The 17,578-nt window shown below is 43.9% G+C and overlaps 1 protein-coding gene across 1 annotated transcript; it reads left to right on the top strand.

Annotated features, from left to right (window-relative positions):
- Positions 1–407: 407 nt before the first annotated feature.
- On the top strand, positions 408–17,000 carry RPL7 (ribosomal protein L7). The gene is made up of 7 exons (XM_073679446.1): positions 408–521; positions 2,212–2,314; positions 2,409–2,575; positions 8,094–8,231; positions 8,551–8,660; positions 9,162–9,371; positions 16,944–17,000. Exons 1-6 carry the CDS (start codon positions 508–510, stop codon positions 9,368–9,370), a joined length of 741 nt encoding a protein of 246 aa, XP_073535547.1. The 5' UTR covers positions 408–507; the 3' UTR covers position 9,371; positions 16,944–17,000.
- Positions 17,001–17,578: the final 578 nt, after the last annotated feature.

Below are 17,578 nucleotides of genomic sequence, written 5' to 3'. Positions count from 1 at the left end.
AACCTTTTAATGGGGTCAGTGGCGACAGGATCACGCCCCAATACAGAAGTGAGCGGAGTCAGATGACCCCACTAAGTTACATGCTGGGAGAAGCTCCCAGAGCGGCGCAGAGGCTCAGCCCTGATATCATGTCAGCTATGGAGGAAAGAAAGAGCAAACACGTAACGCTGCACAGACCCCGGCACCACGTTCACTTTGCACAGCAACCAATCACATCACGTCTTTCACCGTCGAAGTTACACTAAACAAATGAAAGCTGGAATCTGGTTGGTTACTGCTGAAACTCTCGTAATCTCTACTACAGACATGCCGCCGATCACATCGGCTGAGGGTCAATCACCGCGCGCCTTCCCCAGCCATGCACGCGCGCCCGAAGCCCCCCAGTCACTTCCTGCACAGCGCACGTCATCCCACTGCGCAGCCTGCCGCGCACGGAAATGACGTTCCATCGCAGCGTGGTTAAGTTTCCATCGCGCATGCGTGTTACCCTCTTTTCCGGTGGTGAAGATGGCGGGGACAGAGTGAGTATATCATGGCCTCTGGTTCATCCGCCGGCATCCTGCGGTTATATAGTGATATCGCGTAGTCTGTCCTGCCGCATAGATGGCAGACACGATGGAGAGTATAGTGTGCGCTTTATTGCAGGATGTCCGAGGGTTCTGGCTCTGGATTTACCGCTGATGTCTGAACTCGACCCTAGCCGGCTTGTGCCGCGGCCTGGTGCTGGGCGAGCCCTGCTGTATCCTGCATCAGAGCCGCTGTGTGCCCGGCCACACGGGTGTCAGCCTGGTGAGGAGGCGCCCTGTATATGCCCAGGCCCCTTACATGGATGCAGTCTGCTGCTCCCTATACACAGGCCCTGTGTCCTCTCTGTATACAGACTTAGCCTATTGCTCTGTGCTGAGGTTTGGCGAGTCAACAGTTAAAGGGTTATTCACATTTAGTAAGTGGCATAGTGCTCGATGCATATAACAATCTGTGCCCCCTGCAGCCTGGGGACGGGTGGGTGGTCCTGGAGCGATGGCGGTGAGGGTACATTGTAGCTATATCCCATCACTTACCAGTACAGGAGTAACCCTTTATCTCTACACATTAGAGAGAAGAGCGCCATCCTGTAGGCACATGCGGCACAGACTCGAGTGCCATCCTAGTCAATGACTCCAGCAGCGATCAGTTCTGATAAAGGTCCAGTTGTAGGACTGTTAAACTATAAAGAATCCCTAAACAAACTTTTTCATTCACTGTAACCCATGAAAGCCAAGTTATATCTATATTGATCACTTGGGCTCCTCTGCACACGTTAGGAGTGCCGAATGTCTCTTTACATTATACACATTAGAGTTGAGCAGACACATCAGCATTGTGGCCACTCTCCCAGAGCCCTGCAGACCCCCTACCTCTTGTAGCCCTCGCGCTGCTTCTACTTACTAGGCTTGGCATCACACAGCAATGATGATGTCATGTTGATCTAGTAATTAGAAGTGGTGCCGCAGTTAAAAGTAGGTTCACAAGGCTCTGGTTCAGCGGCAGAGGGTCCTGCAAATCTTTTTGCTTAAATCCACTAAACATTCCTTGATAGAAACTGCAGAAGTCCTGCTATCACAGGAGAACTAAACTCTCCTGTAGTATTGTTAAAATTTGTAGTACAACACATCCACCTCCTGTTGCTTTGAATAGGCGGATGTGCAGTACCGTGCGGCAGCCACTACAAGTAGACTGAGCATCTCATGAAGTGAGTACATCCGGCTGCCGAATGCGATAACAGCTGATCTGCGGTGGTGCAAGGTGTTGGACCCAGGCTGATCAGACATTTATGACCTATCCTAACGATAGGTCATCAGTGTAAAAGTTAGGGGACAACCTTTTTAAGCTAAGTGCTTCTGTCCCATCAATGGGATCTGAAGACCCAGTCCTACCACTGATCAATAGTACTGAATAGTGGTTATTACACATCAAACATGAGCTCAAAAGTTTAGTTTCTCTGTATGTGTTACATATATGCAATGTACTTTAGATTATGAGGTCTTATGGCTAGCGACTTGCCTTATCTTCCCCAATTGTGACGTGCTGTGCATCTTGTTGGTGTTATGGAATAAGTGGTTAAGATTTGTAGCCCCCCACACATAGTGTGCTCATGAGAAGTAATGGGCGTTGTTTACGGTGCATTTTTTTAACGTAAAACGTGAAGGTAACAAAGATCTTCTATTGCAGAGGAAAAAAGTTGCCATCTGTTCCAGAAAGCCTTGTGAAAAAGCGCAAGGCTTATGCGGTCGCCAAGGCCAAAAGGATCAAGAAGGTCCTGAAAGATAAAAAGGTGAGGAGTAACCGCCTGCTGTGTGTCAGGGGGTGAGCATTCCTGCATAGAGTTGTAGTTTGGGAATGTGCTTTACAGTATATATCTCTGACAGGTCCGTAAGGAAAAAAGGAAGATCATCTACAAGAGGGCAGAGAACTACTACAAGGAGTACAGGCAGATGTACAGAAAGGAGCTGCGTATGGCAAGAATGGCCCGAAAAGCTGGAAACTACTATGTCCCTGCCGAGCCCAAATTGGCTTTTGTCATCAGAATTCGCGGGTAAGAATCTTGTGTGGATGTGGCTTCAGGCTGTATCTTGTTACTTTAGTGAGCTAAATATTATAGGGTACATTCACACACACGATCCTAACTGGATTTTGCACAGAATCTGTCCTGGACTCTGATGCAGATTTCACACCATGCACGGCAGATTAATTTCTGCAGCGAGTGGATGAGATCTGGAAGTATCTTATCCATTTTACTGCCACTGTATTACACTGCGGATATTCTGCAAATCTGGTTGGAAATTCTGTAGCACATTCGTCCTGAGTGATCATATGGTAGTGTTCCTGATGTGGCACAGTGTTCCCTTCTAAGTTTCCCCTACATTGTATTGCAGAGACTTAGCGCCAGTCTCTTTCACTTAAATGGGGCCTATACTCGGCCTCTGCATTGCTGATCGCCTCCATGTAGGAAAAAACTTCAGTGACCTCATGCTGCATTCCATATATTTTCACGATCACTAGGGCTCCCAGAAGTGTCGGGACTTGAATAAACGAAACTGTGCCCCTGTTATTTAATTCCAACACTTGATCTCTACAAATCTGTGTTCAGTGCCAACCAATGGAGGAGCATGGCAAGTGATAGTAGCTCATTCTCATAATCTCTGCAAGGACTTCTGGTTCCAGTTGCTGGAGCTGGACACTGGGAAGTGAGTAATGGGGCAGTAGGGCGTCTCTGGTGTTACTGTGATAGCCTGTATTGGTCGGCAAAAGTGCTAACTCTGGTCTTTAGCTGTCTGTTCACGTCGTCGGTGTGCTGGCTGCAGACTGTTCATCTGTATGAACATAGGATTTAGCTTATATTGGTTATCTATGTTACGGCGGTTTATGGACATTCATTTGTACCCTCAGGAGCTGTCCCTGGCAATGAAAGGCACCTCATTGGTGATGCAAGATGATTAACAGAACTGTGCACTTGGTGTAATAGGTCCAGTTATCTTGTCATCCAGCTGTCAGTGTCCTAATATTTGCATTGTATGGCATCAAGGGCTTAATTCACTTGGTGCCTGCACTTGTTCACATTACACACCACTTAAAGAGGTTGTCCACTACTTTTTCAGTGATGATCTATCCTAAGGATAGGCCATCAATATCTGAACGGTCAGGGTCAGACACACGGCAGCCCCGCCAATCAGCTGTTATTGGTGTCATCGGCCGCTGGCCGGAACTGCTCGGTTCCAGAGCTGTTCCGTCTGATAGTGGTGGTGGCAGGGTACTACGCATCCATCTTCTATTGATTTGAATAGGAGGCGCATGTGTAGTACTCTGCTGTGGCCACTACAAGTAGACGGAGTAGCTCCGCAAGTGAGTACTGGTGCCTTTGCCACCGACACAGAACAGCTGATCAGCGGGGGTGCCAGGTGTCGTACCCGACCAATCAGACATCGATGACCTATCCTGAAAAATTAGTGGACGGCCTCTTTAACCCCTTAATAACATCTGACGTACTAATACGCGTCTGTGCCCTGGGACTTAAGAGCCAGACCCGTATTAGTACGTCATGGCGATCGCGCGCGCACACAGGCTGTGCGGGCGCGATCGCCGCCGGGTGTCAGCTGATTGTCATAGCTGACACCCGGTACTATGTGCAGGGAGCGGTCACGCACCGCTCCCAGCACATTAACCCCCGCGATGCTGCGATCGAAGTCGATCGCGGCATTGCGGGGGCAAGGGGAGGTGATCGCCGATACTCACCTCCTCTTCCGGCTTCCAGCGCAGTCTGCAAAGGCTTCCCGGGTGTTGCCATGACGACCCGATGTCATGACAACATCCGGGTCACCAGAGAGCAGGAAGATTGCTTGGACATGCGCAGTGCATCTCCAAGCAATCTTCACACTGTGCACTTCTGACAGCCTTCATGGCATAGGGATGGTGCTCCATTCCTGTGCCATGCAGGCGATCAGAAAAAAAAAAGTGAAAGTCCCAGAGTGGGACAAAGTAATAAAGTGTATAAACTGTGTGAAAGTGGAAAAAAAAAAAAAAAAAAAAATGTGCAAAAATATTATAAAAAAATAAAAAAAATAATACACCAAAAATAAAAATATAATGTACCCATCAATAAATATTATTATAAAAAAAATAAAAAAAAAACAATAAAAGTACACATATTTGGTATCGCCGCGTCCGGAACAACCTGACCTATAAAACTGTCCCACTAGTTAACCCCTTCAGTGAACACGGTAAAAAAAAAAAAAAAAAAACCAAGCAAAAAACAATGCTTTATCACCATACCGCCAAACAAAAAGTGGAATAACACGCGATCAAAAAGACGCATATAAATAAAAATGATACCGCTGAAAACGTCATCTCGTCCCGCAAAAAACAAGCCGCCATATAGCTCCATCAGCCGAAAAATAAAAAAGTTATAGCTCTCAGAATAAAGCGATACTAAAAAATATTTTTTTCTATAAAATAGCTTTTATTGTGTATAAGCGCCAAAACATAGAAAAATTATACAAATGTGGTACCGCTGTAAACGTACTGACCCGAAGAGTAAAGCTGCCTCATCAATTTTACCACACGCGGAACAGAATAAAAAAAAAAAAAAAAAAAACAATTCCTGAATTGTTGGTTTTTGTTTATTCTGCCTCCCAAAAATCGGAATAGAAAGCGATCAAAAAATGTCACGTGCCTGAAAATGGCACCAATAACAACGTCAAGTCATCCCGCAAAAAACGAGCCGTCACATGACTGTCTGCCAAAATTTGGAAAAATTATAGCTCTCAAAATATGGCGATGCAAAAACTAGATTTTACAAAAAATGCGTCTTTTAGTGTGTGACAGCTGTCAGTCATAAAAACCCCATATGATTCTGGCATTGCTGTAATCACACCGACCCGAAGAATAAAGTCGTCTAATCACTTATACCGCACAAGGAACGGCGTCAAAAATAAACTCTTGAGTTAGGATTGGGCTAGGGTTAGGGCTGGGTTTGGGGCTAGGGTTGTGCTGGGGCTAGGGTTGTGCTGGGGCTAGGGTTGTGCTGGGGCTAGGGTTGTGCTGGGGCTAGGGTTGTGCTGGGGCTAGGGTTGTGCTAGGGTTAGGGCTGGGGTTGGGATTTTTTTCAAAAGTAAGAAAAAAAGATGACGATATGGCGACTAGTGTTGAGAGCAAGTGCTCGCTACTTGAGTTTGCATCGGGTGCTCTGGTATGCATTTAGTATCGTGGGTATTTGAGTGACATGCTCGAGTCTCTGCCCCATATGCTTCGCGGCCAAAAAACTTTACGGGGATTGCCTGCCATGCACGAGCGATCCCCGCATGTTTTTTTTTGGGTGTCTAATAACCGTGAAACATGCGGAGCAGGGACTCGAGCATGTCACTCGAGCACACGCTGTACATGGTGCATACCTGAGTACCCGATGCAAACTCAAGTAGCGAGCACTTGCGCTCAAGAATAATGAAAACTTATTCAATATGATGACCTAATGTAAACAAATAATGTGCCGTACCTCTGGGTTCAAAATGTTCACTATACACCTTAATAAAATCTTTGAGGGGTATAGTTTCCAAAATGGGGACACTTGTGGGGGAGCTCCACTGTTTAGGCACATCACGGGCTCTCCAAACGCGACATGGTGTCCGCTAACAAATTGAATGGAAAATCGGCTCAAATTGTTAGCGGACACCACATTGCGTTTGGAGAGCCCCTCTGTGCCCAAACTTTGGAGCTCCCCCACAAGTGACCCCATTTTGGAAACTAGACCCCCCAAGGCACCTTTCTAGATGCATAGTGAGCACTTGGAACCCCCAGGTGCTTCACAAATTGATTCGTAAAAATGAAAAAGTGAAAAAAAAAACACTTTTTCATTTTTATGAATCAATTTGTGAAGCACCTGGGGTTCCAAGTGCTCACTATGAATCTAGATAGGTGCCTTGGGGGGTCTAGTTTCCAAAATGGGGTCACTTGTGGGGGAGCTCCAATGTTTGGGCACACAGGGACTCTCTAAATGCAACATGGTGTCCTCTAACAAATTTAACGGAAAATCGGCTCAAATTGTTAGCGACACCATGTTGCGTTTGGAGAGCCGCTGTGTGCCCAAACATTGGAGCTCCCCCACAAGTGACCCCATTTTGGAAACTAGACCCCCCAAGGCACCTATCTAGATGCATTGTGAGCACTTGGAACACTCAGGTGCTTCACAAATTGATTCATAAAAATGAAAAAGTGTTTTTTTTTTTCACTTTTTCATTGTTACGAATCAATTTGTGAAGCACCTGGGGGTTCCAAGTGCTCACTATGCATCTAGAAAGGTGCCTTGGGGGGTCTAGTTTCCAAAATGGGGGAGCTCCAAAGTTTGGGCACACATGGGCTCTCCAAACACAACATGGCGTCCGCTAATTATTCAAGCAAATTTTACAATCAAAAAGTCAAATAGCGCTCCTTCCCTTCCGAGCCCTGCCGTGCGCCCAAACAGTATTTTTTCCCCAAATATTGGGTATCTGCGTGCCCAGGGGAAATTGCACAACAAATTTTGGGGTCCATTTTTTCTTGTTACCCCTGTGAAAATAAAAAAAATTGGGTCTAAATTAACATTTTTGTGAAAAAAGTTAAATGTTCATTTTTTTTCTTCCACATTCAAAAAATTCCTGTGAAGCACCTGAAGGGTTAATAAAGTTCTTGAATGTGGTTTTGAGCACCTTGAGGGGTGCAGTTTTTAGAATGGTGTCACTTTTGGGTATTTTCTGTCATAAAGACCTCTCAAAGTGACTTCAAATATGATGTGGTCCCTAAAAAAATGGTTTTGTAAATTTTGTTGGAAAAATGAGAAATCGCTGGTCAACTTTTAACCCTTATAGCTCCCTAACAAAAAAAAATTTTGGTTCCAAAATTGTGCTGATGTAAAGTAGACATGTGGGAAATGTTATTTATTAACTCTTTTGTGTGACATATCGCTCTGATTTCAGGGCTTAAAAATTCAAATTTTGAAAATTGCAAAATTTTCAAAATTTTCACCAAATTTCCGTTTTTTTCACAAATAAACGCAAGTGATATCGAAGAAATTTTTCCACAATCATGAAGTACAATATGTCACGAAAAAACAATCTCAGAATCAGGGGGATCCGTTGAAGCGTTCGAGAGTAATTACCTCATAAAGTGACAGTGGTCAGAATTGTAAAAATTGGCCCGGTCATTAACGTGCAAACCACCCGCGGGGCTTAAGGGGTTAAAGGGGTTTTCACACAAACGAAAGTTGATTTTAATCAATAGATGTTGGAATAATAATAACTTCCACAATTGGATGTGTTTAAATAAAATGTTCCTGTGCTGAGATTCTTATAAATGTTCCCCTGTGTAATGGCTGTGTCTGACCGTACAGGAACATGGTCTGATCATAGCACAGGGGAGGAAGCAGGTGAATATGCTGACATTACAGCCGGGGATCTTTTTGTGAGCTAAAACATTTCCCTACCTATTTTTAAACAATGTTTTACTTCAAAGAAATAATCAGCTGTGATCCCCTGCTGTCCGACTTAACAATAAATAACCTTTTATTTCATTTTTTTTCTCTCCAGTATCAATGGTGTCAGCCCAAAGGTCCGTAAAGTATTGCAACTCCTCCGTTTGCGTCAGATTTTCAACGGCACCTTCGTGAAGCTCAACAAGACTTCTATCAATATGCTCAGATTGGTGGAGCCCTATATTGCTTGGGGGTGAGTGATGTGCTGCCGACTTTACCAAAACATTCCCGTTCCCATAATGAATGATTCCTCCAGTTCGTGTCCTCTCTGTATAAAATGATTAAAGCTGATCTGTCCCCTTGATATGCTGTAAGGGCAGCTCAGGGGCAGGCTAATAAGGGCTATGGACTCTTTATTCAGGAGTTTCTAGAGGTGCACCCTGCCCCATGTTGGTGACTTATAAACCACAGCCCATCAATGTAGATGTCCATGGCAGATTGGAAAAAGCTGCAGTACATTGGGAGAATGTCTGTTGCGACTTTTCATGTGACAATGTCGTGTTGTATTTCAGTTATCCCAATCTGAAGTCAGTGAAGACGTTGATCTACAAGCGAGGTTACCTGAAGATTAAGAAGCAGCGTATTCCTCTGACTCAGAACTCTTACATTGAGCGGCACCTTGGTATGTTGTGTCTGATGGATTCTCCTTAGCTTAGTACAACTATATACTAGGTTAGGGAGGAATATATATTTAGGGCAGACGTGGGTTACTAGTGACTATAGATATATTTGTGAGCTGTAACCTGGCTACTGAAGTGCAGCGATCTGTCCCATCCCGATCTAAGGGGAAATAAACGAGATGCCGATTTTGTGCAGCTCTCTGCATAAAATCTGCAGTGGAACACCGTACTAGCTAAGGAGATGGGGATTTTTTTTCTGCAGAATCACTTCTTTTGTAATGAAAAAGGTGAAATGCATTGAAAAATCTGTGTTTGACGCATGTAGAAATGCCATGTAAAATGTATATCAGTCCTCAGTGTAACCGTCTGCTCACTTGCACTGTGTATGATGACTCTATGGAGTGTTCCTGATCAGACACTTGGATTGGTTGTTGACCTGATTTACCGTATCAGTCTTCAGTGACAATTCTTAAGGCCATACTAAGAGTTTTGCTTCTTCTCAGGCAAGCAAGGCATCATTTGTGTCGAAGATCTGATCCATGAGATCTACACAGTCGGCAAAAACTTCAAATCCGCAAACAACTTCCTCTGGCCTTTCAAGCTGTCTTCCCCCAGGGGTGGTATGAAGAAGAAAACCACACACTTTGTGGAAGGTGGAGATGCAGGAAACAGGGAAGACCAGATCAACAGACTGATAAAGAGGATGAACTAAGGTAACTAAGTTTATTACCGGCTGGTATTACAGCTCCCCGTGTCTTGTCAGGGGAGCAGTAGACACAGGCAGCTTCTGTCTGCCGGTAACATCTGTGCCAGTATTGGAGTGCTGCCCCAATATGATGGCTGTTAAGATTGAGAATGCAGAAGCTGCGCAGTCAGGGGGGGACGGTCCTGCCCCTGACCTGTAGGCTGCGCACGCAGAGGGTGGTGGACTGTCCTGCCCCTGACCTGTAGGCTGCCCACGCAGGGGGGGACGGTCCTGCTCCTGACCTGTAGGCTGCCCACGCAGGGGGGTGGACTGTCCTGCCACTGACCTGTAGGCTGCGCACGCAGGGGGGTGGACTGTCCTGCCCCTGACCTGTAGGCTGCGCACGCAGAGGGTGGTGGACTGTCCTGCCCCTGACCTGTAGGCTGCCCACGCAGGGGGGGACGGTCCTGCTCCTGACCTGTAGGCTGCCCACGCAGGGGGTGGACTGTCCTGCCACTGACCTGTAGGCTGCCCACGCAGGGGGGTGGACTGTCCTGCCCCTGACCTGTAGGCTGCGCACGCAGAGGGTGGTGGACTGTCCTGCCCCTGACCTGTAGGCTGCGCACGCAGAGGGTGGTGGACTGTCCTGCCCCTGACCTGTAGGCTGCGCACGCAGAGGGTGGTGGACTGTCCTGCCCCTGACCTGTAGGCTGCGCACACAGAGGGTGGTGGACTGTCCTGCCCCTGACCTGTAGGCTGCGCACGCAGAGGGTGGTGGACTGTCCTGCCCCTGACCCATAGGCTGCGCACGCAGAGGTTGGTGGACTGTCCACTCATGACCTGTTACTGTACAGGAGCTGTAAAATGTGTACAGATGGTTAACAGTTGGTGAGTCAGATAGTGACTATCCCATGGATCATTCAGTCCTGATGCTGTACTGCAACCACTTATACTATAGGCTAATGGACAACCCTTCATATGGACTGTAACGTTTCTCAGAAGGGACTATGGTTCCTGATGAGACATTCACCTAGCGTGTATTGCTTTGTCAGTGTTTTGATGATGCATACCTGTTGGGTCACAGATGGTGGCGGCTGCGTGCACATTGCACACGAGCAGAGGCTGCACAGACTCGCTCTATTCTAGGAGTCTGCTGGAATACGATTCCTCAGACGGCCCCTTCCAGAATGGAGCTGGGGTCCTGCAGGCTTTTCCTCAGGCAGCGGCCGCGCTCCGTTGCATGGCCCATTATGTAATGCATGGAGAGCTGTAACTAGGAGACCACTTTCAGCCTTTCGGTGACAGATGCAGTAAATTTATGGTTCCATGTACTTGGTGCTCTGCATTGCAGGGATCGTGTGGGCACAGTTGTGGCTTTATAAAACAGCGGACACCCTGCTGCAAACACCTTTCACACTTCTTGTTGAGGGAACTTAAGCATCCTCATTTATGTGAATTACACCTGGCTTGAGGTGCAGCTAATAGTGGGGGCTTTGCTGTTTTCTAGAAGGAGAATTCACCCGACAAACTGGTCAGCCTGGGGCGGGCGTGAAGCTGCCAAATGCTATGTTCTTAGAGGGGGTGGACAGGACCCGTTTTAGTTATACAATAATTTGGGCTTAAGCTGCATTATGGGCACAACAACAGTTTGACTACTTCATTGTTCAGACAATTGAAACGCCTGACAAATTTATTCTTGAAATAGAAATATTAAAATCCAATAAAGTGCAAAAAATACATTCCAACAAGAATGGATGCAAGAAAATAGTTCACTTTTGGTGCATACTGCTACCTTAAACAGACATTGCTGTAGATCCACAGGAGAAAAGGAGGAACAGGACACTGGTACAAGAAATTGTGCGAAAACAGCTTAAAGAAGCACGCCCATCAAAGTTTTTATCCTCTTAATATGTTGCAGTCATCATATCATACAGCACTGTGTACTTTCAATTTCTCATTTTCCCTTTCTACCCAGATAATTCTTCTCTTTTCTCTGCTCTATGTAGAAATGGGAAATGTCTTGTTCCTGCATTTGTCATTCCCCTCTTCATCTCCAGTTGCTCCCTCCTCCCCCGCCAGGGACTTTTGCAGTGACTCATGACTGTTACAGGGAAAATGTACCTCCTGTTTCTACATAGAGCTTAGAAGGATTCAGCTAGTCAGTTTTTAACCCCTTTATGACCTGGGGCGTACTTGTACTCCCCAGGTCATCACCCCCGGTTCGCATGACTTATGATTTATACAGCTGACATGTGCCCGCAACAGCTGCGGGTGGAATCGCGATCAACCCGCGGCTGTTAACCAGTTAAATGCAGCTGTCAATCTCTGACAACGGCATTTAACAGCACCGCGCCGGAAGAGCGGCATTAGCTCCGCCCATCGGTTTTCCCGTCACATGATCACGGGTCACAGATGGGTTTGCATGACAACCCGGGGTCTGCAGCAGACCCCTGTGGTTGTCATGTCCTGATTCCTATGAGCGCCGCCCAGTGGTCGGCGCTCATAGCACTGGAGCATTTCTGCTGCATAGAGGTGATCTGCTCATCTCCTGTATGCAGCAGAAGAAATCTGACAACTGCTGCTTCTAGTCTCCTATGGAGACTATTGCAGACAGTGTAAAAAAAAAAAAAAAAAAAAAAAAAAAAAGTTTTTAAAAATAAGTTTAAATCACCCCCCTTTCGCCCCATTCAAAATAAAATGCTAAAAAAAAACCCCCACATACATATCTTTGGTATCGCCGCGATCAGAATCTCCTGATCTATCAATATAAAAAAAGAATTAATCCGATCGGTAAACGGCGTAATGAGAAAAAAAAAATTCTAAACCCCAGAATTAAGTTTTTTTTGGTCGCCGTAACATAGCAATTAAATGCAATAATGGGCGATCAAAACATCTTCCCCAAAATGGTGTCAATAAAAACCTTCAGCTAGATGCACAAAAAGTAAGCCCTCAACTGGCCCCAGATCCCGAAAAATGGAGACGATACGGGTCTCAGAAAATGGCACCATTTTTTATTTTTTTTTTTAACTAACTTTTGGATTTTTAACTTAAATGAAAAAGAATCTATACATGTTTGGTGTCTATGAACTCGTAATGACCTGGAGAATAATAATGGCAGGTCAGTTTTAGCATTTAGTGAACGTGGTGTAAAAAAACAAACAGTGGAATTGCATTTTTTTTTTGCAATTTCACGGCACTTGGAATTTTTTTCCCGCTTTCCAGTACACAATATGGTAAAACCAGTGATGGCGTTCAACTTGTTCCGCATTTTCTATTGGCCTAGAAAAAATAAGGCTATGGCTCTGGGAAGAAGGGGAGCAAAAAATGAAAACGCAAAAAAACGAAAATCCCAAGGTCGTTAAGGAGTTAATCACATGATGTCATAGACCTAATGGAAAAGAGATGGGCATAAAGGGAAAAATGAGCAATTGTAAGCAGGTCTGTGGAGGCGGTAAGCCAAACGAATTTCCCGGACTCCAACTCCCGACTCCCTCATACATGGCTCACTCATGTTTTAAGTGATACATTTACTGTAGTAAAATGGTACCATCAGGCTTTTAGTCATTATTATGATGCAATAATCAAGCTATTTAGATAGAACATAAAATATATTCATTGGAATACAAAATAAGTTATTAAATTTGTAAATATGCAGTAAGGGGGGGGGAGGGGCAGTTTTCAGCAAAAACGTACTGAATAACATTTGTGAAGTCTATGAATTTGTTCTGAGAAATAGCATCGCCTCCATCAGATCCTCCTTCATAGATGCATATTGTATTAAAAGCCTGATGGTATTCCGCCCCAGATCATGAAAAATGAAGACGCTACCTGTCTTGGAAAATGGCGACATTTTTTTAAATTTATCTATTTTTACAAATTTTGGATTCTCTTTTTCACCACGTAAAAAAAGAACCTATACATGTTTGGTATCTATGAACTCGGAATGACCTGGGGAATCACACTGGCAGGTCATTTTTAGCATTTAGTGAACATGGTAAAAAAAAAACCAAAAACTGTGGAATTGCACTTTTTTTTTTCTTTTTTCTTTTTTGCACTTTCACCGCACTTGGAATTTTTTTCCTGTTTTCTAGTACATTATATGGTAAAATCAATGTTGGTGTTCAAAAGTACAACTTGTCCCCCAAGAAAACAAGCCCCTCACATGGCCAAATTGACCGAAAAATAAAAAAGGGGAGTAAAAAACGGAAAATCACAAGGTCGTTAAAGGGAGAAAGTGTCAGTTAGCTCACCACTTATGTGTTAGAGATAAGTATCCCAGGAGATTTCCAGGTTAGACAGTCCGTGGTTTGTATGTAGTCGCTGGTCTGTCGTCCAGGACAAATACCTCTCAATGGTCCAAAAGGGAATGTTCTTCAGCACCATAGGATTACAGGTTAGCCTTTAATTATATGGGAGAAAAAAATGGGAGACTGTGCAGGCATTAAAAATAACCCATAATGCATATGCTTTTCGGGTAGAAAACCCTTTAATAGCTAAAATTTAGGGTCTTGCATTTTTTTTTTTCTTTTTTCTCTAATATGTGCACAATTCTTTCATTTTTTTTTCTCCTATATGAATAAAGGCCAAGTTGTAACTTCTTTCCTTTGGTGCTGGAGAGCATTCCTCTTTGGACCATTGAGAACAGCTTAAAAGGGACTCTGTCAGCACAGAATGACTATCCAAACCAAGTACAGGCGCACCACAGCGGGGCCAATCATTTTAACCCCTTCGCGACCTTGGGATTTTCCGTTTTTGCATTTTCGTTTTTTGCTCCCCTTGTTCCCAGAGCCATAGCGTTTTTCTTTTTTGGTCAATATGGTCACGTGAGGGCTTATTTTTTGCGGGACAGGTTGTACTTTTAAACGCCATTACTAGTTTTACCATATTATGTACTGGAAAACGGGAAAAAAAATTCCAAGTGCAGTGAAATTGCAAAAAAAGTGCAATACCACAGATGTTTTTTTTTATTTTTTTATTTTTTTTTACCACGTTCACTGAATGCTAAAACTGACCTGCCATTATTATTCTCCAGGTCATTATGAGTTTGTAGACACCAAACATGTATAGGTTCATTTTTATTTAAGTGGTGAAAACAATTTCCAAAGTTTGCTAAGAAAAAATAAATAAAAAAAAATGGCGCCATTTTCCGAGACCCGTAGCGTCTCCATTTTTCGGGATCTGGGGCTGGGTGAGGGCTTATTTTTTGCGCGCTGAGCTGAAGTTTTTATTGATACCATTTTGGGGTAGATCCGATGTTTTGATCGCCCGTTATTGCAATGTTGCGACGACCAAAAAAAACCTTAATTCTGGCGTTTCTAATTTTTTTCTCATTACGCCATTTACCGATCGGATTCTTTTTTTTTTATATTGATCGGGCGATTCTGAACGCGGCGATACCAAATATGTGTATGTGGGTTTTTATTTTAATTTTATTTTGAATGGGGCAAAAGAGGGGTGATTTAAACTTTTTTTTATATTTTTTAATATTTTTAAAAACGTGTTTTTTTTACTTTTTGCATGCTTCTATAGTCTCCATAGGAGACTAGAAGCAGCAACTGTCCGATCGCCTCTGCTACATACAGATGATCAGCAGATCACCTGTATGTAGCAGAAATGGTCCTGTGCTATGAGCGCCGACCACTAGGTGGCGCTCATAGTAATCTTTACATGACAACCACTGGTGTCCACCAGAATTTTGATAATGATCAATTCTGGTGGAGAAAGAAGCAGATTTCTCTTGATAAGATATATTGCAAAGTTGCTTATTTTCACGTGTACTATTAATTTCTGAACTAAAAATCAAAACGACGGTTACTCTTTAAGTGCACCTTCCCACCTAATTGTGTTCTCTCGATCTCCACCCTCTGCTCTTTTTTGACAGCTCTGGCATTATAGAGCTAGAGAAAGACAATGTGGAGGGAAAACAAGGAGGTGGGAAGGTGCGCTCAAATATTTGGCCCCTACATGAAGCACCGAGCGCCTGTACTTGGTTTGAACAGTGAGTTCTGTGCCGACAGACAGCTCATAGGCTGTGAATGTTGTATTCTGCGGTACGTTCTTAAGCCTCATCATATAGCAGTTAAACGAGATCCTGCGGAAGCAGACATCTGGCTCAGATACAGCCGGACTCCCTATATAGAAGAAATAGATACCTGTGTAGGGCCAATATGTAAGGGCATGTCCAGAAAATCATATGTAACCAAGAAAAGAAAGGAAGCAAACAAAGCCCAAGTGGCAAAATAATGAACAATCTTTATTAGAAGATATAGAAGGCAATGACTGTTGTTTTTTTTTCCCGTCCCTCCCTTCCTTATCGCTGTATACATAGCGCTAACAGCAGTCTGATCTCTGGGTTTACGGTGGGAGCATCAGCTTGCCCGGTCCTGGGGGGCTACAGGAGGCTGAATGTTCCCTGCAAATGGGGCTAATATACCAGCCCTACCGACAGGTAAAATCAGATGGAAAGGAAAAAGTATGTAAACGTTCAAGTGCCCCCTAGAGGTACTATTTGACTTCATGGAGAATACAATGTGTGAACTAAAAAAAATCCATACCACCCCCACCCCTCCTTGTCCCTGACCATCTAAATTGCTTTTACTAGTAAAAATAATTGTTACAGAAAGGGGAAGACCTTTAATGTGTTCTGTTCCTTTGTGGTCTTAGAAATGAAAAAATAAATTAATGTGAAACCTTTTACTTTTGTATTCTCAACAATATCTGGAAATAAAGTCTGAAAATAACATAAAAATTAGGCTCCACGTATAATGGGAAAAAAAGCAAGCCACATTATTCAAATAATCAAACATGAGAAAAAATGTCATCTCTTTAAACCAAAAGTATGAAAAAAAACTGTCTGGAGCCAATCTAGTAGGCTTGGTCTTGAATTGGTTAAAGGCTATTCTTATCCGATCATCTATGTGCCTGTATTAGGGCTAAAAAAAAATTGGATTCGTTAAAACTATTGCACATTGTACCTTCTTCAGCCTCTGTTGCACGGTCTATTGCTAACTGCGGAATGAGTTAGCAGAGAACTTGTCAGTGAGCTTTGGAGAGTACAGTTTTTTTTTTAACTGATTTATAACCACAGAGTACACAGAAGTTAAATGTGCATGGAAACAAAGGGCCTGTAAAAGCCAGTCAGTTTATGGCATAGGTTTCACACTTTGAAACTGTGGAAAATCCATGGCAAACCTGCAGCAAAGGCACAACTGCTGCTGGGTTCACTACAAATTTACAACTATAGAAATTCTGTAGTATTTGTCAGGTGATCAGTGTTGCTACCTTTTGGGGTATTTAGAATCCATTCCTGGTTTAGGCTTAAAAATGGGAGGACAAAAAACCCATGCAAATTGGTGACCAAACACCCAAGGGTTGACATGGCTTTGTGTCTTGCACAAGTGCTGTATACTCCGTGCCAACTACACTGGATTTATTGTGTTACAGCATTCTCCTATTTACACCTAGTGTGTCGCCCACACTGAGTTGTGATAGATCTGTGTATAACCTGTTTTGACATTGCATTTAACTACATGGTACCATTGTGTGGAAACTTGATCTCCGTGCGCCTTTTTTCTAATAATTTTCCACTTTGTCTTTTTAGGTTTCCTATGGAGCCATCGCACTCTGGTCAATTAATAATAAAAATCCATTTGCAAAACCTGCATGGTCTGTCGTATTTTTACCTCCCAAGTTGCTGGTTGTTGACTTTTACCAGCCACAAAGGTAGTTTTTCTACAAAAGTTTAATCTCTTCCCAAAAAATGACAACTGTACATCAAGATTGCAGGCGATTTAGTGCAATATAATGTACAGTTATGTCAGAGATGGCACAGGAGTTGTGCCCTATCCGGCTGTGTGAGACGGGGCAGGGTGCCAATGGTTGCGATGGCAACAGGGAGGCCTGGCAAAAACTGACAGTGTGGTACTCGTCTTTTTAGACGCAGATAAAAGTGCCGTCTGCCACAATTTTGTGCACTTCAGCGTTTGCCCTTCTTTTCAGAACAGAGGCCAGACTGAGCCCAGAATAACTCTGCTGCATCATTATAGGGAATGGATCCGACGGGCGTTTCATCTGTCACGTCACTTGGATATTTAGATGGAAATTCCAAAGTACAAGTGCTTCTCATCAAAAAGTTAATTTATTTCAGTTCTTCAATACAAAAAGTGAAACTCCTATATTATATAGTCATTGCACACAGAGTGATCTATTTCAAGTGTTTATTTCTGTTAATGATTA

This window comes from Phyllobates terribilis, unplaced genomic scaffold (assembly GCF_046119375.1).
Source record: "Phyllobates terribilis strain yellow unplaced genomic scaffold, ASM4611937v1 Scaffold_4__5_contigs__length_816908805, whole genome shotgun sequence".
NCBI classification, from domain to species: domain Eukaryota; kingdom Metazoa; phylum Chordata; class Amphibia; order Anura; family Dendrobatidae; genus Phyllobates; species Phyllobates terribilis.
Note: the sequence above shows the minus strand (reverse complement) of the source record. Positions and strands in the feature narration are given on the sequence as shown.